Source organism: Bos javanicus, chromosome 18, assembly GCF_032452875.1.
Source record: "Bos javanicus breed banteng chromosome 18, ARS-OSU_banteng_1.0, whole genome shotgun sequence".
NCBI lineage: Eukaryota > Metazoa > Chordata > Mammalia > Artiodactyla > Bovidae > Bos > Bos javanicus.
The window spans coordinates 14,034,427-14,061,283 of record NC_083885.1 but is presented as its reverse complement, the minus strand read 5'-3'; the positions used below and the strand labels follow the sequence as shown (position 1 = coordinate 14,061,283).

Genomic DNA, 26,857 nt, shown 5'->3' with positions numbered 1-26,857 from the left:
GGGTAAATGAGTATGTCATTCTTTGTTCTTTTTGTATTTGAATTTTCAAAACAAAACAAAAACATCACCCCTGACCTACTAACAAAAAAGCTCTTTGGTTCCTCAGGTTTTAAGGGCAGGGAGGAGGAGCCGGTGAATGAGCAGAGAGAGGAGTTGAGACTGCCTGTGTCTGGGCCCAGGGCCTCCAAAGAGAAGGAGGAGGCTGCTCCAGGAAGTGTGGGCGGTCTACATACATGCAAGGGCAGGCGTCCCGCGCCTGCAGGCAGGAAGAGTGGCAAGAACAGTGCAATCCCACCAGCCTTTTGAAAAGTGAATTTTCAATTATGCAGAAAGAAGTCTATAAGGATACACCCCAACTGTATCAGGATAACTGTTTTGACTCTCTGTCAGCACACATTACTTTCATAATTTAAGAAAGCAATTTGTTTGGGAAAAAAATTCTCCAGGAAATGGAAGCAAAAATAGATTTACAGGTTTAAAAACTCTCTTCTGCTTCTAAATGAAATTTTACTACCAGAAAATTTATGTGGATTGTGAATGTATGATGAAACAGGATTACAGTTCGGTAAGGGATCTGCACAGACAGGGACAGGAGCCCAAAGGGAACAAGCAGAGGACTTGGCTACAATCCAAGTGGTGCCGCCAAAGGTAAAAAAAAAAAAAGGACACAGTGTAGTGGTGGGTGGGAGGGTCACAGGAATACATGTCAACAAAGGTGCCTGTCAGTCACACACACACACACACACACACACACACACACACACACACACACAGCCTGCCTCAGTCTTAGCAGACACCAAAGACCCAAACACAGATGACAGAAAGCACGCCCCACACAGCAGACCCAGGAGCCCCTGTCGGTCAGAAACACCACCAGACCTTAAAAGTTCTGACTGCTAGTCTGACCAGAGGGCAGTGAGGTGCCTCTGCGGGCATTTCTAACCAGCATGGCACCACACCTGTGGTGCCTCCCACAACAGCGGAGATGATTTTACACTCTCCCTCTGGCTTCCACACAAAATGCTTTCTTCACACTAGAATTTTAAACAAAGACTTTCTTGTTTATAAACAAGACTTATTTAGATATTCCTCGGTCCCATTTCCTGTTAATTTGAACAACTCAGAATAACTAGTAAAAATAGGGATTGTCAAAATAAGTTTAAAGTGCTTCATGGTTTTTTAAAAAAATACTTCTTGAAAACAGAATATATAAAAATCTAATAAGGAAAAACCCAAGTTCTACAAATGTTTCCTCTAAAAGGCATAAAACTCAATGAACACAAACTTAATGTAAGAACCCAGAAGTCAGTGCGCCCCTCTTCACAGAACTGTGACAAAGACAGACAACCAGGTCATCTGTGCTGAGCTGCTTCGACTTCTTCAGGAATAGTCATTATTCATTATGGTAGCTGAAAGAATAAAAATAGTTTCTGGGCTGCTTCTTTATAAATGATAGACTTGAAAACAGTGGTTTGTGTAACTTTTCGGTCTCAGGATCCCTAAGAGTCTCCATAATGATTTTATTTATTGATATTAAAACTGAGAAAATTTGAAGACATAAAATATAACCTATGTAATTTATGTTAACAATATTTGTTAACATAAAGGTTTTATCAACATATTTTGAGGAAACTTAGCCTGTTCTGGGGGTGGCTCAGGGGAAGAGGTGCAGCCGCTGGGAGACCCTGAGGCCTCTCCAGACTCTGCATGCCCTCCGAGGCTTTGGCCAGGAACTCCCCCACCCCTGCCACTGAACTTCTCTGACTCCTGGGGGGCTCCATCTTGAACTGTGAATGGCTTTCTACCCAGGTATGACTTTGTGACATCACACAACAGTCGCTTGGAAAAGTCATCAAATCCTGCAAAGCTGTCAAGTTTCCTAACGCTGATTTTTCACTTGAGAGCCTGACCTTAGCAGCAGCCACTGTCCTGGCCTTCTCAGTGTCCTGGAGGCAACAGGACTGGGCTCATGGCCACACCTGGCAAGCCCTCCCTGGAGGCACCCCTCAAGCTTCAGGGGCAGCGAAGGAGCTCTGTGAGTGCTTGCAGTTTTGTTAGAAAAGCAAAAAGACACACACTGAGGGGTTGTGGTGGCGCGAAGGAAATATTCTACACCTGGACTTTGGTGCTGGCTGCACCACTTGCTAAACTAATAAGAACCATTCAACTGGACACTTAAAGTAGATGGATTTTATGGCACGGCAATTATACCTCAATAAAGTTATTTACGAAAAGACCTAACCTCAAACTAATCACGGACGCTGTTTCACAGCATGTGCAGCACGTGGCCCCTACCGAGTGGTGCACTCAGTCTCACTGAGGCTCTGACTTCAGGGGCCCCTAGGTCGCAAGAACATACCTGGAGACCTCCTGCCTTAAACACCAGAGGATACAGGGGTTAAAAAATGGGCAGAAAGCACTTCTCCAAAGAAGATTCACAAATGGCCAAAAAGCACTTGAAGAGATGCTCCACATCACTTATCAGAGAGAAATGCAAATCAGAACCCAGGGGAGACACCTCACCACACCCGTGATGACACTCACTATTGCAAAACCAGAAAATGGGCGTCAACAAGGAGAGAGCTTAAACCCCAGGCGACGTGGTGGGATGTGAAACGGTATAGCCACGTGGACAACAGTAGGGCAGTTTCTAAAACTTTCAAGACCTAACTACCACACGACCAGGCCATCCCACTTCTGGGGGTATACTCAAAAGACTGGAGAGGAAGGTGTCAAAGAGACGTCTGCACACCCATGTTCCAGCAGCTATCACAACAAGTCCAACAAGGAAGCAACCCAGGTGCCCACTGACGGGCGCTGGGCTAGCACGTGATCCACCCCCACCATGGACTGTTACTCCATCTTGACGCTGCTACAGCGCGGTGAACCTTGAGGACACTGTGCTGAGTGAAATGGGCCCATCACAAAAGGACGAGACTGTACTTCTGTTAGGCACAGGGGTACTCAACTTCATGGGGACAAGGTGGGCAGAGGCCGAGGGCCGGGAGCTTGTGTCCAGTGCAGACAGTTGCAGGTTCCCATAATGAAAGGAGCTCTGGAGGCCCATGGTGGTGATGGCCACAATGAAGGCCAATGAAATGGACACTTAAAAACAGGTAAGATGGTAAATTTTATGTTGCGTTTTTTACCACAATTTTATCAAGAGGAAGAAAGTGGGGGTGGGGGTGGGGGTGGGAGCAGGAAGGAGCAGACACAGGAGGCCTGGTCTGCAGAACAGGCTGGGTGCTACTGACAGCCAAGTAATCAGAGACCCAGGAGAAGGACAATTGACAGAAAACGCTATTTATGCCTTTGTGGACATAACTTCATGTTTTCATGACTCAACCTAAGTAGGTAAGAGGTGAAAATATACCATAAACAAAGTACGGGTACTTTAAAATGTTTCAACTTGTATTCCTAAGTACACTGTTGTTCTCACTGGTTACAAATATCAATGTGTCCATTTGGGCAACTTCTGCTTCTGCTAAGTCGTTTCAGTCGTGTCCGACTCCGTGCGACCCCATAGACGGCAGCCCATCAGGCTCCTCCGTCCCTGGGATTCTCCAGGCAAGAACACTGGAGCGGGTTGCCATTTCCTTCTCCAATGCATGAAAGTGAAAAGTGAAAGTGAAGTCGCTCAGTCGTGTCCGACTCTTAGCGACCCCGTGGACTGCAGCCCACCAGGCTCCTCTGTCCATGGGATTCTCCAGGCAAGAGTACTGGAGTGGGGTGCCATTGGGCAACTTAACAATCTGCAGATCACAACCTGTAATAGAAATATACCTAACAAACATTGTTTAAGTATTTTCAAATTAAGATATAATTCGCATACTATAAAATACCTCTATTTTAAGGACACCGTTCAGTGGGTTTTAGTATGTTCACAAAGTTGTGCAACCATTGCTACTACATAATTCTAGGACATTCCACCTCCCAAAGTGAAACCCTGTACTCAGTGGCTGCCCCTCTCGCTCTGGCCTGGACAGTAACCAGCCCATTTTCTGTCTCTATGGATCTGTCCACCCTGGACAGTTCCCATAAGTGGAATCATACAATATGGGCTGTTAGTGACCAGCAGTGTCCTTGGGTTCAACCATACTGCTTTTATTATTCCCTGGTATGGAAGGACCACATCCTGTTTATCCCTTCACAAGCTGATGGGCACTGGAGCTGTTTCTACTTTCTGCCTGTTGTGACTATGCTGCTATGAACATTTGTGTACAAGTCTCCGTGTGGCTCAGGACACACCCAGGAGGGGAGCGGCTGGCTCAGACGCAGCCCTCTCCATCACACACTCTGAGCAAGCTGTGCCCAGGGTATAAGGTTCTGTTTCTCCACATCCTCACCAGACACAGCAAACTTTATTTTACAGTGACTCTTGCTATTGGAGAGAACCGAAACACATTCATCTCAACTTATAATCTTTTAAACTGCATACAAGCAAAAACGTTTACACTCACAATTTCTCCTAAGGAAAGGCAAGAGATATGTCTCAAAACATCCAAAGAAGTATCTATCACATTATTCTATAGAATGTATAGAATATTTGGGGAAGGGTCACTATAAATTAAAAAGTATATTTCTGAAACAAGTTACTGAATGTGGCCAATTAAACTGCAAAAAACACTGCTTACCAGTAGCTTCTGACTTCTCTACCAAGAAAGGCCTGACACTTTGTGTGGGAGGTGTCACTCCCTGAAACCCCACCCGGGCACTCAGTGGGATCTGAGGCCCCTCCCCTGCTGTGCTGTGACCCACCCCCGCCCGCAGACGTCCTTGGAGAGGGCACCCCCTCCAGCACACTGCGATACTCCTCTGGGTATGGCCACCAGCTTCGCTTTGTAGTGTGTGTGCTTCTGGAGCTAAATTCTGGCAAGTCCTTCAGCAGTGAGACACCAAGCACCTGACCAGAGCTTCTGTGCCCTCAAAGGTGGATGCTGCAGCCTCCTGCTCTGCTGTCACAGGGCCTCCGGCAGGTCCTGGCCGTGGCCAGACTTCTAACCATAAGGTCTGTGCACAGTGCTATCTGGAAATGATCGCAGCACATGTGTGTGCATGCGTGTGTGTTAGGCTCCATGGGCTCCATTGATTTACTCCAGAAATTCCAGAGATAGACTCAACTCTTTATGGCAAGAAAGTCTTTGGCTTAAGTTTACGTTTTCTGAAATACTGACACTTCAAACACCACAGGCTTTGAGAAGCTGTAAGCATTTACTTCCTAAAAGGTGCTGCACATTCATCTGCATCCTTAGGGTGGCTGTGCTCCCATCCAGGGAACGGCGCACGTGGCTGCACAGAGGGGCCACCCCACAGCAGCAACGAGCAGCACAGAAACAGCACAGCCAAGAGGACGTGCTGACCAGGGCCCCGAGCGCTCCCAGGCGCTTGCATCCTTGGTCACCTTGGTATGAGGGAAGGGCTCGTTAGAGGCCACCGCAGGACGGGGCTCCACCGCCGTCCCCCACCCCGCCCCGCCCCCCGTGCAGGTGCACGCGGCCCCTGCGAGCCTGCCCTCGGAGCCTCCCCCTACCCCTGGCGTCATGGCAGGATTCTGGATCCAGAAGAAAGGAGTCTGGCCTCCGGAGCAGGGGGACTGTGCGGTACTAGAGAGATGAATATCATATATTTTGTACCTTTAACCTGGCCTCTGAATGGTATGGAATTTGATATTGGTGGAGGAGTGGACAATGGTGTCACAACATCTGGAAAAGAAGTACAGGAAGCTCTCGTGAACGTTAGGCTGCACAGGTAGGCTGGGTCAGTGCGCGAGGTGTCTAGGGTCACAGCAAGCCTGGGCAGAAGACCTTCCTCCGGTGCAAGGGGCCGCTCCATCACAGACATGCCGGACGGCGCTGTGCCGGAGCAGCCCCGACACACGCATCCTGGGCTTGAGAGCCCCTTGTCACACCTTCTCTGTCACAGCCACTCAACTCACTCCGTCCGCTTTGCAGGAGCGAGGGGCCTTGCTGCCTTCAGAGGCCGACCCTTCTACAGGCTCCATTCCAGCCTCTGACACCTGGTAACAAGCGGGAACTCTCCTTACAGAGTTGGGAAATGTCACAGCTGGCGGCTGGGGCACGTGGCCTTAGAAAAAGGACCACTCAGACGAGGAGTGATGCTGTCTACAGTGGAGACACGGGTCTGTGCTGGGCGGATGGGCTGGAGCCCAGGGCGAAACAAGCAGGCTGGCTGCCCTCCGAGCAAGGCACAAGAGTGACCAGGAAAGGCCCACGGCTGAGAGCAAGGCTCTGCCACTGCTACCACCACAGACGGTCACCGCGGCCCCGAGAACAGCCCTGCCCAGGCTCAGGGCTGAACCACCACCTCTGTCCCAGGAATGGCCGAGGTCACACCAATGGGCCACACAGAGGCCCCTCACGCAGACAATTACCTTTCATGAAGAATCGGCAGGTGGGACGAGGCCTCACCTTCCTGTCACTGGGGTCCTTCACCTCACCCTCCTCCAGATCATCGTCCTGAAACAGAGACAGTGTCATCAAGACAAAGAAAGTGTCATCTTGACAAACAAGACAGACTCATCTGAATGAGGTGACGAGGCGGGAGGGACACCTACCAATGCACACGGCACTCCCTAAACCAGAAAGGGTACAGCCACGCGACTCACGTGGCCACGTTCATACACACTTCCAAACCTGAGACTCCTCCTCATCGGGCGATGGGGATGATCAAAGCTCACCCACAGACTGCCACGTCACAGCGAACACCAAGAAACAACGTTCTGTGATGTATGTGACGTGCGACACAGGCCAGGCTGTCATCACAGTTCTCTTAATTAGCAATTCTGGGCAGGAAATGGCCACACTTCAGGTTTTTAATATTTTTTACACTTAAAATTTATAGGACAAAATATTTTGTGTCATTTAAACTAGGCACTTTCTCTAATTTACAAGTCTAGGGCTGAGGAGGAGGTAATTTAGGCGACTCAGGTCAGCAAGCAGATCCGCTTCAGCTTAGACCTGGGCCTTCTCTTTCTGTTCTGGCCCAGAGTTCCTAACCTTGGTTTTATAATGCAGGAGGGTTTCAAGACCACAGTCAGGGTGGGTCTCTCCTCCAGGAATTTCAGAGAGCAACTTGGACCACTGCTCTGCACTCTCCCCAGCCCCCAACCTGTGCCCCTGAGCTGAAACCCCAGCCCAGGATGGCCCCTAACCCGAACAGGGATCCAGCGCCCTGTTGATGTAGTTAAGATGCTAAGTCCAGGATAGAGCCCCTCCTGGTCCACAGGCCCCAGCCCATTCCAGAGCGCCCTCGTGTGGTCAACACAAGGGAACCACAAGCAGGGCAGAGGCCTGGGAGACAGACCCTCCTCTCATCTGGAGCACTGCCCTCGTCCAAATGACTGCCCGTCCCACTCAGCTTAGGGACTGCTTCTGGATGGGCACCCACACCCGTGACCCCTCCGCACACTCCCCACAGCTCTGTGACCGCGGTGAGTCCGGCCTGACCATGTTCTCGCCTCTCCTCCCCGGCGGGTAACACACAGCCTGAGTCAGAGGCCCCACAGCCCCCAACCCCGGACACAGCCCCAGCTGCCGCGGCTGCTGATCAGATGGCGCCATTCGCTTTTCTTTGCTGTTGCTCCAAGCGCAGCATCGGACTCACCATAAACACTTTTCATTGAGTGAAGAAACACTGGAGACAAACCCTGGACTTAAGGTGACTTATTCCAAAGCTTAAATATTTGTGTAATTTCTGCCTTAAAAACACCAAGTTATTAAGAAGTATTTTGTAAAAAAAAAAAAAAAAAGAACAGATGCCTGAGAGCTCTCTCTCTTAAGAGAACCAGCAGAATGATTTCTTTTAGAGAAAGTAACAAGTTTTTTTAAAGGTCCTGAGAATTTATTCACCTAATAACTGAAAGTTTGTACCCTGTGATCAACATCACCCCCTGGTCCCCCCACCCCCGTCTCCCAGCCCTGTCCTCCTTCCTGCTTTCCTCAGGCATGGGTCCTACACTACCACCTCATGTGCTGTCACGGGTCATACAGATGCTCACATCGGAGCTGAGAGCGGATTCTGTTTGTTCTCATCAGAAAAACAAAACTCTTTTGAGAGGTCAGAACTCATTCAACTCTTCTGTTTTGTTTGGAAATCAATGCACAGGAATTGAAATGATGAGCACAGAGCAACTGCTTTTAAAAAACCAAGATTCACAGCCTGTGCACTCGATCAGGTTAGAGATCTGTTTCTGCAGAGATGTTACTCTCAATATTCACAAGAGCAATCAGGAGCCAGCTGCCCAGCTCAGCCACTTCTCAGCCGCCAGACGAAAGCATCAATAAATCACCCAGCAGGAGAATATTCTCAATCATCAACTAACCATTCATTTAGCACAATGGCCTTTCGAGTGACGAACACAAGGAGTTCTGAGATCTTATAAAGGGTTTCAAGCTAATACAACTCAAGAAGGATGTCTCTAAAGCCAGCTCCCCAGTGCTCCCAGCACCAGGTCAGGGCTGTAACTGGCAGGAATTCCAGTGGGTAGCCCCTGATCCCATGACCTAGAGCAGAGCCAGCAGAGAGCAGGTGTCCCAAGAAGCAAACTGGTGGGTCTATAAACAGCTAAAAGGGCACCAACAACTAACTTAGGGAGCTTGCGCCAGGCCCCTCTACAGTTTACAAATCTGGGGAGAACAAGGTAACTCCTTGGGTTGAGTATGCATGGGGCACAGGGCATGAGGTGGCGTGGGTTCTCCTCCTGCTACCATGACTGTGGACTTGGCCCCCCAGCCCCAGCCCTGCCCTCCTCCCCACCCTTCCAGCATCCAGAGCTCCCACCCAGGCCTTAGGGGACACACGTGGTGGGTGATCAGCATCGTGACAAGAAAATCCCCTCAGAGGCAACACGTCAAATGTGAGCAAGGGGAGCACAGGTGACTTCTACCTTCTCCTTTGTGTGGGTTATTTTCCTTAAAACAAAACAAAACCACAAAGCCGGGGTATGACCTCAACAACAAAAAGAACTCATTTCCAACCCAGCACCTCCCCGGCCACAGCAGATAAGGAAGCAGATGCAGGCACGTGCCCCAGGGCACAGGCCCAGGGGCCGCCGGGCCAACCAGGGGCTCCTTGAGCCCACCGTTCTGCACCTGTATAGTGAGGTAGCAGTTCAGGTCTATGATCCTGCATGCACACCCTTCGGGGCCAGAGACGATGTTCTGGTCTCCAATTGGTGATGGGATGTGGAGCAGCACCTGTGAGGGGACCCAGGACCTGTGCACGAAGCAATAAACACAAACCACAAACAGGTTCCAGCATGTTGGGTGCTGGCTGGAGCGTAGCCTTCCTACCCCAGAGCTTCTGGGCTGCTGGGCTAAGCAAGCACAGTGGTCCAGCCCCCACTAGCCAAGCAGAGGGAGGCGGCAGGCCTGACTGAATCCCTTGGGGCCAGGCCTCCGAGGCTGCTTCTCCGCCTCCCACCAGAGGGCAGTGCTGCGAATGCCCCAGATTCCTAAGCCCCTAAATCCTTTGGTAGAAGATACTATATGTCCAGATATGAAAGGAGCAGGCAGAAGTGAACATGAGAAAAGACAAAGCCCATATGCAAAGAAAAGGCTTCCAAGGTGTGTTCATCCCTGGCTGGGCCAAGAGCCATCACTTCTGCCTGAGGATCTGTGTGGACAGTCCACTCGGGGTGTGGGCCCTGTCCCGCCGTCTCTGAGCAGCCACCCTACCAGTGCAACAGTCACTGACCAGAGCAGGAAGGGAACAGAATACTCTGCCCCTTCCCAAGTGGATGGCATGCTCCAGGTGCCAAAGTTTTGTTAACCAGATGACATGCGAGACATAAAAACAGAATCAAGTCACAAAGCAGAGGAGACGATGGAAGGGCCAAAGATGGAAGGCCTGGAGTCTGCAAAGGCTCCTTTGAGGGAGGAGGCTCCGTGCAGGACCACACAAGGCACACACGGCCGCTCGCGCCATCCAGCTGTCTGAGCTGCCAGCACAGGTGAGACCGCTGACTAAGTCAAGTTCACCCATGCTTCAGCTGTCCCTTGGCGGGGACCCTCGGCCCCCTCCACAAATAAGCTAGATGCTATAAATAGCTGGCCCACAATCCTGTTTGCAAAATCCCCTCCCACTGCAGCAGGGAAGTGGCACTTCCAGAAGGACACTGGTATCTGAAGGTAGCTCACCAAAGCACGTACAAGTCACTCAAGGCCTGACTTATAAACCACGTGGTTCAAACAAAAGAATGTCAAAGGTTCATTGTACAAACTGATGTCACTACCAAGGAAACCACCAAGAAAGTGGAAAAGCTGGGGAGAGGGAGCCTACTCCCGCCAAACCAACTGACCTGTCCCAGTGACCCAAAGCCTACAAAGGAAAAAAGCAGGTCAGTGTACCCCAACAGAGAAAAGTACTTCTCAGTTAAAAGAAGGGTAAATCACTTGTGTTCTCGGAGGTGAGGGTGCTAAAGAGCAACAGGAACACACACAGTGATGACCCAGTCAGTTCAGACTATGGAATCACAGCAAAGGCACCAAGCCTGACACAACAGTCAGGGGCAGAGCCTATAGAAAGGGCGTAACACCTAAGCAAGTGATCAAAGAATGGGGAGGAGCCTGGAATGCAGGCAGCTGGGCACGAGTGAACCAGAGGGGCTCCCATGAAGGCCCGAGTCTCCATTCGTAGCGCCCAGCCCTGTCCAGGCCTGCCTGTCTGGAGGGGCGACAAGCTCTGCTCTGCCTGGTCACACCCCCACGTGTCACAATGAGCCCAGCACACTGCAGGGCCCATGGGGGTGCCTGTGGACAGACACGCCACCCTGTGGCTGAATGAAGCTGGGCCTGGGGCCAGCGGGGCTCTGGGGCCCTCTTTAGAGGCCAGGCAGGTACAAGCCAAACCAAACAACCATCTAGGGTCAAGTGGGCAAGAAAGTCAACCTGGATGTTTACCTCTCATGTTGTTTCTGAAGAAACCAGCTATCTCCAAACAACAGGTGTTTTCCTGGGCCAGCTCAGGTCAACGCCATGTCCTAGGCCACCACATCTAACTCAGTGCAGTGGGAGAGCCCCCAGGACCTGTGGGGAGATATCTGACCGCATGCGAGCATGGAAAGGCTGAGAAGCCAATGAACTTCCCCTACGCACTATTCACAGCTTAAGCAAGAAGAGCTTGCACCTCGTCCATTCTTAACGGGGGAGGACTGCCCAGACCTGCCGGCCGCACGTCCCGTCACCAGGAGCCCCACGTCCTAGGGCCAGGACGCTGACTCAGCTTTTCTTTTTGTAAACTGAGAGACCAAACTCAAGGGCAACCTCCATCAATGATTTTGTCTTCTGCCCCAAATGTCGTCCAAACTGATTAACTGGAGTCTCGTGGCATCTTTCTCCTCTGGCAACCCTCTGGTTGAGAATTTTCCAAACTGCAAGGGAAGCACAGCTGGCAGAACCTAAGAAGGCTCACAGACAATGTCCCGACAGCAGCCTTGTAAGTAAGTATAACACTGACAAGCAGTGCCTACTGGCTTAGGAGACCACCTGCTACGCTTAGTTGTGAGAAGACAAAAGATCTAAAATTCTAAGCTTGTAACTACACACATGAGCTTGTAACACCCCACAAAGTTCTGTTCTCGTGAAGTTCGAGAAGCAGTACCAGGCACAACCATGGGCCCAAGACGCGGCATATGTACCAGCTGCCGGAGAAGCCAGCATGTCAGGCAAATCCAGCTCCCATACTTAACCAACAACCCCCTCCCTCGGCAATCCAGAGCATTTCTGGGAGCTATTCCTCACGCCTCTCCCCTCAGTGCCTCTCCCACGAGCAGAACCTCCTTCCTGGGATAGTAAAACTCCAGGTCCTGTCAATCTGCTCTGTCCCTCTCTCCCCTCCTTTAGTAAAAGCATTTCTCAGCAGGACTTCAGGTTCTTCCCTCCCCAGAATTCAACCTCTTAAAAGATGGTGATGGAAGTTCTTGCATTAGGATTATCTGTCATAAAAGCCCAACTGCCCACAACTAAGACGATTATTACCAGATACCTTCTCCTTAACCCGAAAGGCCAGATTAATATAAATAAAGTTACAAGAATGTGATGGTCAAAAGTCAAAGTGCTCTGACACACAATCCCATTTTCTGCAGTCCTGAGGAGACACTTCCAAGGAAGCTTGGTCTAGCGGAGACCCTCAGCAGAAGACAAAGAGAAAAATGGCCAAAATAATAGACAAAACTGGAAGGAAGTTTCCTCAGTCTCAAGAATGTAACAGGAATTGAAATCCACAATGGTTCTAGTTGAACACTAACTCAAATAGTACTTAAAGACACACACACACACACAAAAGGCAGAAAATGCTTTAAAAAAAATAATCCCAAGTTTTAACATGATCCAACGAACAGCACCAGACAGATGAGTGAGGGTCTGTGGAACTTCTGCCAGCTGCCGACTCCAGGCCAGGCTCGTCTCCGTGCCTTCAGTGCCTCACCACCAGGGCAAGGGCCCCAGCGCCAGCCCCCCGACCCCTCCTCAGGGCGCCCACCGCGCCTACTCACATCGATCTCCCCGTCGTCAATCTCCCCGTCGTCATCCTCTTTCCTCTTCTCCTTGGCAGCTTCCGGGGGCTCCTTGTCTTCCACGGTGCGGACCCCCACCTTCCCCTCCTCCCCAGGAGCCCCCTCTCCGCGCTCCTCGTCATCCTCGGGCCCGGCCTTCTCAGCATCGTCCTCCTGCGCACCGGGGGCTGGCTCCTCGGGTACCTCCTCATCGTAATCTAGCTCATGCTCATCCAGGTCCCTGGTGACTGACGAGGCCTCGTCCCTCAGGTCGCTGGCACAGTCCCCCTCGGCTCGAGGGGGGCTGGCCGGGCCCCTGCTCAGCTCCTGAGCCTCAGAGTCCCGGTCGTCCTCGTCGGAGCGACTCTCCTCGTCCTCCTGGCTCAGTCCTGGGGCCACGCTCTCCTCATCCTCCAAGTCAGAAGCCCTCCCACCCGCCGCGTCCAGATCCTGCTCAGACCCGCTTTCCCTCAGAATGTCATCATCCGAGAGCCCCTGCTGCTCTTCTTCTTCGTCCTCCGGAGAGCGAGGGTCCCGGTCAGGGCTCTCGGCCACATCCATCAGTACCCACGGTTCTGCAAAAGAAAGAGAACACACTCAGAGCATCCAGCAGAAGGGCCAGTCAGTCTCGTGCGGGTCTCCTGGCCCCAGGAGGGCTCCTGATCTGCAGGAGGGCTAGGACCTGTGGTTGCCCGGCTCCTCCACATCCCAGACTGCGCTCCGCAGACCAGCGGCACCAGGCACCACAGCCCAGGCCTCCATGGGGCCAGGCCAGGCTCGCTGAGCCCCACACTGGGAGCCACCAGGTGGCAAGAGCCCCAGCATGCCCCCCTCCTCCCAGGACAACCCAAGCTTATCAGACAGTAAGCAGGAAGATGGGCACCACAAGCGATAGCTTTTTGGGCTCTTAAAGTAATTTCTTTTGAAATTCAAGAGGATGTGCATTAGGAACAAGGTGGCAACACAGAAGGCAGCATGCCTGACCACTGTGTGGAGCCCCCAGAGTCTGGAACATAAACCCGACTGCCTCGGACAGTCCCCGGGATGCAGGCTGTCTCTGCTCCTGTATGCGTCTCTCCAGGCCTAGCCCTGACTGCCAAGTCACAATCACTGGGGGTGATCCTTAAACCACAGGTCCTTCTGGAGCCACCAAGGGACGCCAGAAGGCTTCCATGCACCCTGATTCTCAAGAAGTACCTTTCCAGGATGGGCATGCTGCAGGGAACAACTCTGGCAGAAAACCATATGTGTTTCAGTAGTTTCAAATATAAAAACACTGATTGTCATCCTAAAAGATTTCTTTTCTATTTTTACTATCTAGATTTAATTATATACTGACTACTTCCTGGTTTTCCCAGCCTAATGTGCAAAGACAGAAAATTGTCCCATTTGTTCTAAACGCAGGCTGCATAAGCTGGAGTGAGAGAGAGTGTGTGTGTGCGTGTGCGTGTGTGTCCGTGTGTGTGTGTGTGTGAAATCAACACCAAATAGCCAACCAACACCACACAGCCTATAAGCAAACACTGACCATCCACCAGGCTGGGGGTCACCATCAAGCTGGTGTGAAAGAGCAGGAACAGTGAAAGGTTTAATATTCACCTGAGTCTTCAAGACTTTTTATTTAAAACAATGTATGCCACAGTCATGTTACATGGTACCTTGATGAAACCTGAAAACACACATACCCATATTTGTATAATTATTTATGCATTTATATACAACCAAAATTTTAAAATATATCTTTTAAATGTACACCTTCAAAAGAAGAACGTGTGTTTAAAGATGCACATATCAAGAACTGGTATCTGAACCCAGAGTTAAAAAAATTTTTTTTGCTGATAACGGAAATTATTAAAATTCAGCAAACATAAGGACAAATCACTTAAAAGTTCATCACTTTATAAACAGTCAGCAGTGAAAGGAATTTACAAACCAATCCATTCAAAGTCACTTAAAAGTAGACAGCTTGCAAAATGATTCCCTTTGTGGCCTTCTAACGACACTGTCCAGAGGTAGGCCAATTGAAGGAATTATTAATATTAAAAAGTCAGTCCTAAAGTGCTGTATTTTGCTGCCTCTCTGCACAGGGGAGAGCCTGTCACCACATACATCCCTCTGGCAGACCAGGGCGACTGGCAAGGTGAGAAAGCTACCAAAATAGGGCCCACATCCTCGCCTCCTTCAGACACAGCACTGGACATACGGCAACCAGTTGGAGGCCAGTGGCAAACCAGCAGCCTCCCGCCCCACCTTCACTGATGGTATCAATGAAATGTATGAGATTTTCCTTGGTGTACAATGTCCTATGCCTACCCTAGCATAGCTTTTACTACACTGTGCGTAAGAAACCTCTCCATAGAGAGGCAGGGACTCACTCCCCAGTTGCTCAGGCTGGCCCCCGGGACCCTGAGGCAGGCAGTCACATACAACTGGTCACTAAGCCTCAGACAAATTCCGATTGTCACATCGTACAGTCTAACGGTAACCTCGGGAACCAAGTTGAGTGAACTCCGGGAGTTGGTGATGGACAGGGAGGCCTGGCCTGCTGCGATTCATGGGGTCGCAGAGTCGGACACGACTGAACGACTGAACTGAACTGAACCAAAATTAAATGTCCTCTTAAACTAGCTTAAAATCCACATAACTGCTACTTGAGCCTTGCCGCATACTATCCTGTTCACTCCTGGCACTAAGGCTGCTTGCGAGTAACATGATAACAGACCATTCCTGGGGCCCAGGTGCCAAAAGGTTCTATTGTCATGATTAGGTCCAACCAAATTGCTCTGTGCATTTTGACAAACTTGGATTTAAATCCTAGGCTAAGAAATGGAAGAAAAAGAGCCCCTAGCTTCAAATATACAAACTCAAGCAAGTGGACCGTGTCTTTCCGGGACATGGGGATCAGTGTGGGCTTCTGAGTCAGAACCCGAATCCCTGCTCCACTGCCTCCCAGCCTTAGGGTCCTGGACGAATTACGTAAACTTGCCAGACTCTAGTTTCTTTATCTGAAATATGGGGAAACAGCACCCACTCTAGAAGTCACTGCAGCAGTGAGATGAGACAAAGCTGATGGCTTCCAACACCCGTGTCCAACACTCCCCATGAGACTGCCCAAGGGCCAGTCACCCAACACATATCACAGAACGGACTCAGCACGATCACGTCTTCACAACAACTCTGCAGCAAAATCAACAGCCACCCTACCTGCGGTGAGACTACTACTCTGCCAGGCACTGGATCTAGTCCCTCACGTCGACCCTTCAGACAAACAATGCTACTCCTCACAGAGAAGGAAACCGAGGTCACCTGGCCACTGAGTGCAGTCCAAGCTGGAGTCTCTACTCTGCTGCTCAGTCCTGGAGCCGGCCCGATGCAGAACATGAGCTCCTGCTACCTGCCCTGGGACTAACTGCCACACATCACCATTGTTCTACAGGAAAACGGGACCTGAGCGCCAAATGACTCTACAAATTCTGTTCTGGAATACAGCCCTCACATCAACCGGGGACTTCCACTGACCCAGGAGATTTGTCTGCTGTTCTCTTCTCCCTTCTCAAGTTTTGTGCTGATCCATCTAGCTTCCTGTCCGAGCCCTTCTAGAACCCAAAAGACAGCTTTTTACAGAGATGGAAAAGTTACTATATGGTCTATACAGACTATTAGGTAAAAAATAGTGATAATCATACGGAAATCGAACCTGTGACACCACTTATTTTAAATGTGTCTCAAGTTTGAAACTTAGGCACTTAAATCTAAAGGTAAACTTAACAAAAAAATCCCCCAAAGGTGCACACTTGTATACCAACACCACAGGAAACGCTGCCTCAAACTAAAATCCCAAGGCTGCTGGATGGTGTGTGGAAAGAAGTCCTCGCAGAGCCTGAATGAGCCCCCCAGTTTGTATTATGGAAATCACTTCACCCTCTTCCCCAAGCACAGAGCTATCTTCCCTCCTCTCAAGGGCTGTTTTTAGCAAAAGGCCCTTTGTGCACCTGCTTCAATCCAGGTGGACAAGTGCTGTCACGGATGGCTTTGAGAATCTGAGAAAGGGGATGGCTCCTCTCCCTAGAAAAACCTAGACATAAGCAATTTATCTCCCATTTCTGGGAGTTCAAAACCTCCCTAGACTGAGAACTACTGCCCTGAGTATGTTGTGCAGTATTCTATCAGGTACCCACACTCACCACGCTATACTGCCATTATCATTTGCAAAGTCTGTTGGGGAGACATCCCCCCATGAAGGGCGTGAGTGGAAGGACTCAGACTCTCCTGGGTCCTCTGAACTCAGCAAATGGCTACCACACAACTTACTGTCTGAACCTGGGGCATTGCTGACAACTCCCACAGGCACGAGTCACAGCCTTCCTAGGCATACGAGGACACAGTCACCCGTAGGTGGCCCTGACACTCTCCTGGGGAAAGGAGACCCACTTTTTCTCTCCCTGTGGAATCTCCTGGGATTTTACAATCTGAGGCTACATCCAGGCGAACAGCTTGCAGAGGAAAACATACCAAAGAACTGACTTGCTTATCAGAAGCACCCTGAGTGACACCTTGTTGGGCAGGAGGGAAGTACTGCTGGGGGTCAGAATGCAGTTTGTGTTCCAGGCCAACTCTGGGAGAGTTAACTGGTTCTCTGGGCATCAGTGTCCTATTCCGAGATTAATTCAATTTGGCAATAATCTGAGTAAGTGCTATGTGTCAGGAGTCAGGAAAACATGTGGTCTACTGAGTGTACATAGTGAAACACAGGGTCCTCTGGGCACGTCTTCACAACTCCCAGGCTCACAACTCTTACTTAGCGTGTTCTTCTCAGACAATCACCCTATCGTCGGGCATTCTTGGCAAAATTTATAACTTTTTAGGCCTTTGATCCATAAGATAGTGAAACTGCTTGGAAAAGAGAATAACAGTGTCCATCATTGTGTCTCCACAGCGTAGTACACTGGCAGACGGAGACTGATAGATGCTTGTCAAATAAATCACAAAGTCTCCTTGGGTTGTAAATTACCTGTTGCATGCCAGAAACAAACTTGAAATTAGTGTCTACTTTTTAGAAGACTATTCTGGAACGGAGACACAGAGTGGTGCTGCCTCATTTTCCAGCGGTCGTTCTGGAAGGCTGCATCCTGACTCCAAGGGCACTGCTAAAGTACAGAACATTTGGGAACTTTTCTTTCCCAGAGAACTTTAGAACATGCAGAACAATCCCCGGGCACTCTCAGTGGCAGCAAATCTTCTCTCTCTCAAGGTGGGTCAGCAGGAAGCCATTCAAAGCCTGGTGTGGTTAAGTGAGGTGAGTTCCCAAGCCAGGTAAGATGATTTTGGGTCAAACATGTGGTGTGACTGTTGAACAAGACTGATTTTTCTCCTATGGCTTGCATATTTACTACCAAAACAGGACTTCTAAAGAGATTCTGGCAAAAGAGTACCAATGAAATACAAGTCTAACTTTTCAGGACAACAATTTTTAATAGAGCTGTCCCTATCTGAATGCCCAAGTTCTGGTACATTTGGTTAAAATTTATGTTCGTAACTTCATGGATTTACAACATCCAAAGGAAGGATGTCAAGACTGGTGATAGACATCATCCCCAAACAGACTAAGCTTGAATCAAACGACTTCTCAGGGAGGAAGCACTCACCTTGAGATGATCTGTGAAAAAGGAAAACACCTCCTTTGCTCTCTGGAATGGTTTCACAAAGCTACCTTACCCACCAAAAACTGGAGAGAATTCTAGCCTCCAGGACACTTGTGACTGGTTTCCAGAGCTGGGTGGGTTCCACACTTGTCCTCAGACTGTAACATCATCAGGCAACGATGCCCCTGCCTGGGAAGCAGGAATTGGCCTGGGTCCAGCTTCACCCTGAGAATCCCAACCTCTGCTCTGGGACAGGACCACTTCACAGGCAACACGAAGGAGAAAGGATGAAAGCCACTGCTATGCCCCCAAACGCACTCTTCTTCCATTCTCCCCAAATGGATCTAAAGACTGACCTGCTCTCACAGATGTAGAGCTGAACAGCTCATATAAAGTGATCAACCACTCTATCCGGCAAACTCAGCTGTCATAAAGTATTCAGGAAAACTTAAGTTTTAGCAGGAGTAAAACTGGAAGTTTTTAAGTCAGGTTCTCCCAGCAATGACCCGGCATCCAATGGGTTTTTAACCAAAGGGGCACAGGGAAGTTTATTCCAAAGAGTGGCGTGCGTCCTGGGGCACAGCCAATAGATGCAACCTGTGCCGCCTGGGAAGTCGAGGGAGCAAGTTCCAGGAGGATCCAGAGAGCTCAACGCTCCCAAACAGCCCATCCTCAGTCCGGAGGGCGAACTTGCGTGCCTCCTTCCGCACCCCCATCTTTGTGGGCGGAAAGCAGTGCCACGCGAATGTCCCGGAAGAGAAATGACAGCTTCGGGAGACCAACCCCACGACGGAGTGCGGAGGCAGCCGCCAGGCGCTCGAGCTTAGGGGGATTCAGGACCCCCGGCCAGCTCGCCCGGACCGAACCTGGATCGTGCCTAGCTCAGCGTCCTCTTCCCGGGGCCCGAGAGTCACGCTTCGGCCAGGGGCAGCCTGGAGTGCTCCCCGGAGGCAGAGGCGGCGAGGCTCCGGGCCTCAGCTCAGTACCTCCGCCACGCTCCTTGCCCGGCCGCCTCGGCCTCCTTCTCCCGCCGGCCAGGCCTCCCAGCCACCACCACCACTTACCTCAGCTCGAGGGCAAAGAGGGGGCCACGGCTTCGCAGGGGTCGGGACGGCGCGGAGAACGCGTCTCTCGGCCCTTCCGCTGCTCACAGGCTCCGGCTTCAGGCGCGACGCGGGCGGAACAAACGGGCTCCACTAGCCGCGGGGGCCGGCCATTGTGCGACGTCATCAGGCCGCGACGGTTATCTGCGGGCCGGCGGGCTTCCCTCGCTCGCCACGCCCCCCACCTGCTTCCTTCCGGCCTCCGCGCCCCCGCCCCCGCGCGGCCCCGCCCCCTCAGGGCGCGCCCGCCCGAACCAGTCACGGCGCAGGCGCGGCCGGGGCCCCGCCCCTGGGGCAGGTCTCAGAGCGCGCGTACCGCCCGTCGAGGTGCAAGGAAGGGTGTCCGCGGCGCGTAGTCACGTGAAGTGCTGGCGCAGGTTCCCCCCGAGCGGTTTGCTGTTCCCGCTGGACCCGACCAGGTATAGGTGGGTCCTGCGACGTCCCGGCTCAGAGCTTACCTTCTCCAGTCCTGCTGAAGAGCCCCCAGCATAAAGTTAATCCTTTTCGGGAAGTGAGTTTAAATAGCAAAACTTAAACATTTAAAATTGCTTACTAGGGACTACATACCTCCTTCTGTGTTAAATATCAGTTCAACACAAAAGTAATCGTTTTCGAAAAACTGAGTTTAAATTGCAAAGTTTAAACATTTTAGAAACTTTCTGTGGTACTAAATAGCTCTTGCTTTATCAAATATAATCAGTCCAACACAAAATTTAATCATTTTTTTGATACTGAGTTTGGAGAAGGAAATTGTAACCTCCTCCAGTATTCTTGCCTGGAGAATCCCATGGACGGAGAAGCCTGATAGGCTACAGTCCACGGGGTTGCAAAGAGTCGGACACGACTGAGAGACCTCTTCACTTTAAATGTCAAAGCTTAAAAGTTTTAAACTAATCCCCATGCTGTTGAAAAGTACAACAGGTCAAAGATCTAATCACTTATCAAGCCTTAATACCTAATCTAACTGATGTTGAAGCCTGTCCCTAGAGTGGAAATTTAAACCCATCAGTCTGCAACCCAACAGTCTGATCAGCACTAGGGAGGTGCCCTGTGTAAGACCTGTCCCCTCCCTAAGGTAAGGCACCCTTGTTGGAGCAACCTATCCTCTTAGCTTCCTTTTTCCACCCTCTGTGCCCATAAAGACCCAGTTCCCCCCAGTCTCTCCCATCAGGAAGCTTCCATAAGCCTCTTATCCTTATCCCTTAGAGGGCAAACAGAATGAAAACCACAATCACAGAAAACTAATAAAACTGATCAAATGGACCACAGCCTTGTCTAACACAATGAAACTATGAGCCACGCTGTGTAGGGCCACCCAAGATGGACAGGTCATGGTGGAGAGCTCTGACAAAACGTGGTCCACTGGAGAAGGCAATGGCAAGCAACTTCAGAGTTCTTGCCTTGAGAACCCCATGAACAGTATGAAAAGGCAAAAAGATACGACACTGAAAGATGAACTTCCCAGGTCCGTAGGTGCCCAATATGCTACTGGAGATCAGTGGAGAAATAACTTCAGAGAGAATGAAGAGATGGAGCCAAAGCAAAAACAACACACATTTGTGGATGTGACTGGTGATGGAAGTAAAGTCTAATGCCATAAAGAACAACATTGCATAGGAACCTGGAACATTAGGTCTATGAACCAAGGTAAACTGGAAGTGGTCAAACAGTAGATGGCAAGAGTGAACATCAACCTTTTAGGAATCAGTGAACTAAAATGGACAGAAATGGGTAAATTTAACTCAGATGACCATTTTATCTACTAATGTGGGCAAGAATCCATTAGAAGAAATGGAGTAGCCCTAATAGTCAACAAAAGAGTCCAAAATGCAGTACTTGGGTGCGATCTCAAAAACAACAGAAAGAACTCTGTTCGTTTCCAAGGCAAACCATTCAGTATCACAGTAATCCAAGTCTGTGCCCCAACCAGTAATGCTGAGAAGCTGAAGCTGAACGGTTTTATGAAGACCTACAAGACCTTTTAGAACTAACACCCAAAAAAGATGTCCTTTTCATTATAGGGGACTGGAATGCAAAGTAGGAAGTCAAGAGCTACTTGGAGTAACAGGCAAATTTGGCCTATGAGTACAAAACGAAGTGGGGCAAAGGCTAACAGAGTTTTGCCAAGAGAACGCACTGGTCATAGCAAACACCCTCTTCCAACAACACAAGAGGCAACTCTACACATGGACATCACCAGATGGTCAACACCAAAATCAGGTTGATTATATTCTTTGCAGCCAAAGATGGAGAAGCTCTATACAGTCAGCAAAAACAAGACTGAGAGCTGACTCTGGCTCAGATCATGAACTCCTTTTGGCCAAATTCAGACTTGAAGAAAGTAGTGAAAATCACTAGACCATTCAGGTAAGACCTGAATTAAATCCCTTACAATTATACAGTGGAAGTGACAAATAGATTCGAGAGATTAGATCTGATAGTGTGCCTGAAGAACTATGGACGGAGCTTCATGACATTGTACAGGAAGCAGTGATCAAGACCATCCCCAAGAAAAAGAAATGAAGAAAGGCAAAATGGTTGTCTGCAGAGGCCTTACAAATAGCTGAGAAAAGAAGAGAAGTGAAAGGCAAAGGAGAAAAGGAACGATACACCCAATTGAATGCAGAGTTCCAAAGAATAGCAAGGAGAGATAAGAAAGCCTTCCTCAGCGATCAATGCAAAAAAAAAATAGAGGAAAACAACAGAATGGGAAAGACTAGAGATCTCTTCAAGAAAATTAGAGATACCAAGGGAACATTTCTTGCAAAGATGGGCACAATAAAGGATAGAAATGGTGTGGACCTAACAGAAGAGATTAAGAAGAGGTGGGAAGAATACACAAAAGAACTATACAAAAAAGATCTTCAGGACCCAGATAATTACGATGATGTGATCACTCACCTAGCGCCAGACAACCTGGAATGCAAAGTCAAGTGGGCTTTTGGAAACGTCGATAGGAACAAAGCTAGTGGAGGTGATGGAATTCCAGCTGAGCTATTTAAAATCCTAAAAGATGATGCTGTTAAAGTGCTTCACTCAATATGCCAGTAAATTTGGAAAACTCAGCAGTGGCCACAGGACTGGAAAAGGTCAGTTTTCATTCCAATCTCAAAGAAAGGCAATGCCAAAGAATGCTCAAAGTGAGTGAAGTCACTCAGTCGTGTCCGACTCTTTGCGACCCCATGTACTGTAGCCTACCAGGCTCCTCCGTCCATGGAATTTTCCAGGCAAGAGTACTGGAGTGGGTTGCCATTTCCTTCTGGAGTGGGTTGCCATTTCCTTCTCCAGGGGATCTTCCTGACCCAGGGATTGAACCCAGGTCCCCTGCATTGCAGGCAGACGCTTTACTGTCTAAGCCACCAGGGAAGTTCCTCTAAGAATGCTCAAACTACAGCACAATTGCACTTATCTCACACACTAGCGAAGTAATGCTCAAAATTTTCCAAGCCAGGCCTCAACAGTACACGAACCGTGAACTTCCAGATGTTCAAGCTGAATTTAGAAAAACCGGAGGAACCAGAGATCAAATTGCCAACACCCATTGGATCATAGGAAAAGCAAGAGAGTTCAGAAAAACATCTACTTCTGCTTTACTGACAATACGAAAGCCTTTGACGGTGTGCATCACAACAAACTGTGGAAAATTCTTAAAGAGATGGGACTACCAGAACACCTTACCCGCCTCCTGAGAAATCTGTATACGGGTCAAGAAGCAACAGTTAAAACTGGACATGGAACAACAGACTGGTTCCAAATTAGGAAAGGAGTATGTCAAGGCTGTATATTGTCACCCTGCTTATTTAACTTATATGCAGAATACATCATGCGAAATGCCAGGCTGGATGAAGCACAAGCTGGAATCAAGATTTCTGGGAGAAATATCAATAACCTCAGATACGCAGATGACACCACCCTTATGGCAGAAACAGTAGAAGAACTAAAGAGCCTCTTGATGAAAGTGAAAGAAGTTAAAACTCAACATTCAGTAAACTAAGATAATGGCATCTAGTCCCATCACTTCATGGCAAACAGATGGGGAAACAATGGAAACAGTGAGAGTCTTTATTGTGGGGGGCTCCAAAATTACTGCAGATGGTGACTGCAGTCATGAAATTAAAAGATGCTTGCTCCTTGGAAGAAAAGCTGTGACCAATATAGACAGTATATTAAAAAGAAGAGACATTACTTTACCAACAAAGGTCCATCTAGTCAAAGCTATGGTTTTTCCAGTAGTCATGTATGGATGTGAGAGTTGGACTATAAAGAAAGCTGAGCACCAAAGAATTGATGCTTTTGAACTGTGGTGTTGGAGAAGACTCTTGAGAGTCCCTTGGACCGCAAGGAGATCCAACCAGTCCATCCTAAAGGAGATCAGTCCTAGGTGTTCATTGGTAGTTCTGATGTTGAAGCTGAAACTCCAATACTTTGGCCATCTAATATGAAGAACTGACTCATTGGAAAAGACCCCGATGCTGGGAAAGATTGAAGGCAGGAGGAGGAGGGGATGATAGAGGGTGAGATGGTTGGATGGCATCACTGACTCAATGGGCATGAGTTTGAGCAAGTTCTGGGAGTTGGTGATGAACAGAGAAGCCTGGCATGCTATAGTCCATGGGGTCAAAAAGAGTCAGACACAACTGAGTGACTGAACTGAACTGAACTGTGCCCATAAAAATCTCCATTTTGTACAGCTTCTAGAAGCCTTTCTGCTTGCTGAATGGGATGCTGCCTGATTCATAAATTGTTGAATAAAGCTAATTAGATCTTCAAATTTACTCAGTTGAGTTTTTTAAACACTGATTTCTTTTTAAAAAATTAACTCAAAGCCAAAGTGCTTTCTCTCGGACTCTCTCTCCCGCATGCATGCGCTCTTTTCTTTCTCTCTCTCACTCTCCTGCTATCTTCTAAATAAAATGGAGCTGTAAGACTGATTTGCCTAAAAAAAAAAAAAATTAACTCAAGAAACAAAAAAATAGTAATCAGCTCAACACAAAAGTTAATTTTTTAGATACTGCATTTAAATATCAGAGCTTAAAATTTTATACCATTTCCATGGGGATCAACAACTCCATCTTAGTAAATGCAATCAGCTTAATATGATGTTGCCTTTCCTTGATCAGAGGGACATTATGAGGCATTTGGAGCATTTTTACTAACTGCCTTCACAGTCCCCTGGGCAGAGCCCCACCAAGCCTCCTGCAGAGCTTCAAACTCTCCCTGTTAGAATAGGAACCTGCACTTAGAAGGACCCTGGGCTTAGTCAAATGCTCTGCTGTCCTCGCCTTAAAATACTGTATCATTTTTTAAGAAAATCAAATCATTTTCACTTTGCAATGGGCCCTGCATGAATTAATAAGGGTAGGAAGAAACTGAGGTCATCAACATAGAGCTACCATACGACCTATGATGTCAATCCCAAAGAAATGAAACACAGAAACCTATTCACGAATCTTCCAGCAGTGTTATTCACAACAGCCCCAGAGTGGAAACAGCCTAGGGGTCCATCAACTGATGATGGGCCAAGAAATGTGGTCCAGGGAATTCCCTGCGGTCCGGTGGTTAGAACTCAGGGCTGTCACTGCTAAGAGCCTGGGTTCAATCCCTGGTCAGGTAACTAAGATCCCACAAGCCATGCAGTGTGGCCAAAAAAAAAAAAAAACAAAATGGCTATCCATACAGTAGAATACTACTCAGCAGTATAAAAGGGTGAAGTCTGTCTAAGAAGAGATACCACCGTCCAATGGTAAGAGAACACAAGAAAGTGGAAGGGAGCTCTTGCCAGACCCCAGATCTCAGATTTCCAGGCTCCAGAACTGTGAGAAATAGGTGCCTTGTTTAAGCCCCCCAGTCTGTGGGGTCTGTTATGGTGTCCTGGGCTGACTAATACATTCCGTTTACATGAACTATCCAGAAGAGGCAATCCACAGAGTCAGGAAGTAGGTGAGAGGTTACCAGGGACTCGGGGAGATGGGCTGGGGAGTGATTGCTTAATGGGAACAAAGGTTCTTTCAGGGATGATAAAAATATTCGGGAGTCAGCTAGTGGTGATGGTTGTATAACTTCATGGATGTCTAAGAAATTACTGAGTTGTGCACTTTAAGAGGGTGGATTTTATGGTGTATGAGTTATTCCTCAATAAAGCTATTATTATTTTTTTTTTTAAGGAAAAGAAGGGATATAGTAGAGGAGGTGGAGGAAAACCCCAACTGGGAACCGAGAGGTAGTGGGAGAGGCTTGAAGCGGGGGACTCCTCATTGCTGGACCTCGAAGTGTCCTCCCATTTCTCCCCCCGCCCCTGTTTCCTGCTTTGTCACAGCCCCTGACTCCCAGCCTCTCCCAGGCACTCAGAACCGCCTTTCTAAATCTCGGGTTGGTTCCAGTCTCATCACTCCAGCTGGAGGTCTCTCCAGCAACTCCCCCTACCCCCAGCATGCCGCCCCTACACTGTACGCCCAGCCCCCACCTGCCCCGCCGCCCGTGTGCTCACTCCTTTGCCCTGGACTCATCACATCTTTCTGTGCTCCTGGGTCTTTGCAGGAGCCACTCCTGCCACCTGGAACAGCCTTCCACCTTTCACCAGGCTCACTCCTTTCTCCAGGTCACACCTTCAATGGACCTCCTCCCAGGCCCCTGGCTGTCTTGGCAGCTGGGCCGTGAGCTCCTGGATCGCCCATAACCCCAAGTCAGGCACCATGTTACAACATCCAGAGTATGTGTGTATAGCAGGGGCAGGAGAGGGTGCATTTAGAAAGACTGAAAGTGGCCAAGGTGGGATCAGAGCCCAGGTCTCTGAGTCCAAATCCTTTGACCTTCAGGCCCCAGGTGAAGGATGCAGGCAGTGCTCTCCAGGCCTCAGCATTCCAAGTCTTCAAAGTGGGGCAGTTCACACCTGCTGCTTCCCTCTCAGGATGAAGGAAGAGATGAGGTGCCAAGCATCTGTCCTTGTGTGGAGCACTGAATCACCGACTGCCTGGTGCCCTGCATCTCATGAAATCCCTGGGAGGCAGCCCCCGCATTCTCTCCATTGTACAGGCAGGGAAATAGAAGCTGTACCATTGCAGAGCTGGAATTCAAGCCTGGGCAGCCCGATCACAAAACCCAAGTGGCCATATCACGGTGCCCTGCTTGGGGCTGTTGAGTAAGAGAAATGTAAACTGTGTGGATGAATTATCTACTCCCAAAGAAGGTGAGGCTTTGCTCTTCCCGGCAGTTGGTTCCAGCAGGTCGCTGCCCAGGTGAGTTTGCTTCTCGGCATCACCAGGGCTGATCTGAGCTCCCTGGAGAGGGCCTGAGCCCACCTCCCTCTCTGCAGGCTCCACCTGCAGCCTGGCTCTCCTAGGGACACGCACTCTGGCTGTGCTCCCACCTGCCCTGCCTAGTGCCCTCCGCCTGTCCCCGAGGTTTTCCCCAGGGTGGGAGCTTCCCCTTGAGCCTCTGAGGGTGTGTCCCGCCTCCTCAGTTCAGCAAGCTGTGCCCAACACCAGGGTGGGCGCGGGGCTCATTCAGTCCTCTCCCTTGGCTCAGAGTTCATCCCCTTGCTGCCGCTCCTCCCGCAAGTGCCTGCCTCCAAGTGCCTCAACGCAAGCGTGTGCATCCTTATG

General features: G+C 49.5%; 1 protein-coding gene across 5 annotated transcripts in view; it reads right to left on the bottom strand.

The window, feature by feature from the left end:
* The window catches only part of ZC3H18 (zinc finger CCCH-type containing 18), a 43,197-nt gene extending 23,797 nt beyond the window's left edge, over positions 1 to 19,400 (bottom strand). For 2 of the 5 annotated variants that reach the window (XM_061386991.1, XM_061386992.1), the window contains exons 1-3: positions 19,218 to 19,399; positions 12,512 to 13,086; positions 6,392 to 6,476 (exon numbers count right to left, since the gene is read on the bottom strand). In XM_061386991.1, coding sequence (XP_061242975.1) covers positions 6,392 to 6,476; positions 12,512 to 13,072 — 646 coding nt within the window. In that variant the 5' untranslated portion in view covers positions 13,073 to 13,086; positions 19,218 to 19,399. Of the gene's footprint in view, positions 1 to 5,633; positions 5,703 to 6,391; positions 6,477 to 7,623; positions 7,901 to 12,511; positions 13,087 to 19,217 lie in introns of those variants that run through there. The other 3 variants (XM_061386989.1, XM_061386990.1, XM_061386993.1) reach the window with 3 other exon arrangements.
* Between the last annotated feature and the right edge of the window lie 7,457 nt (positions 19,401 to 26,857).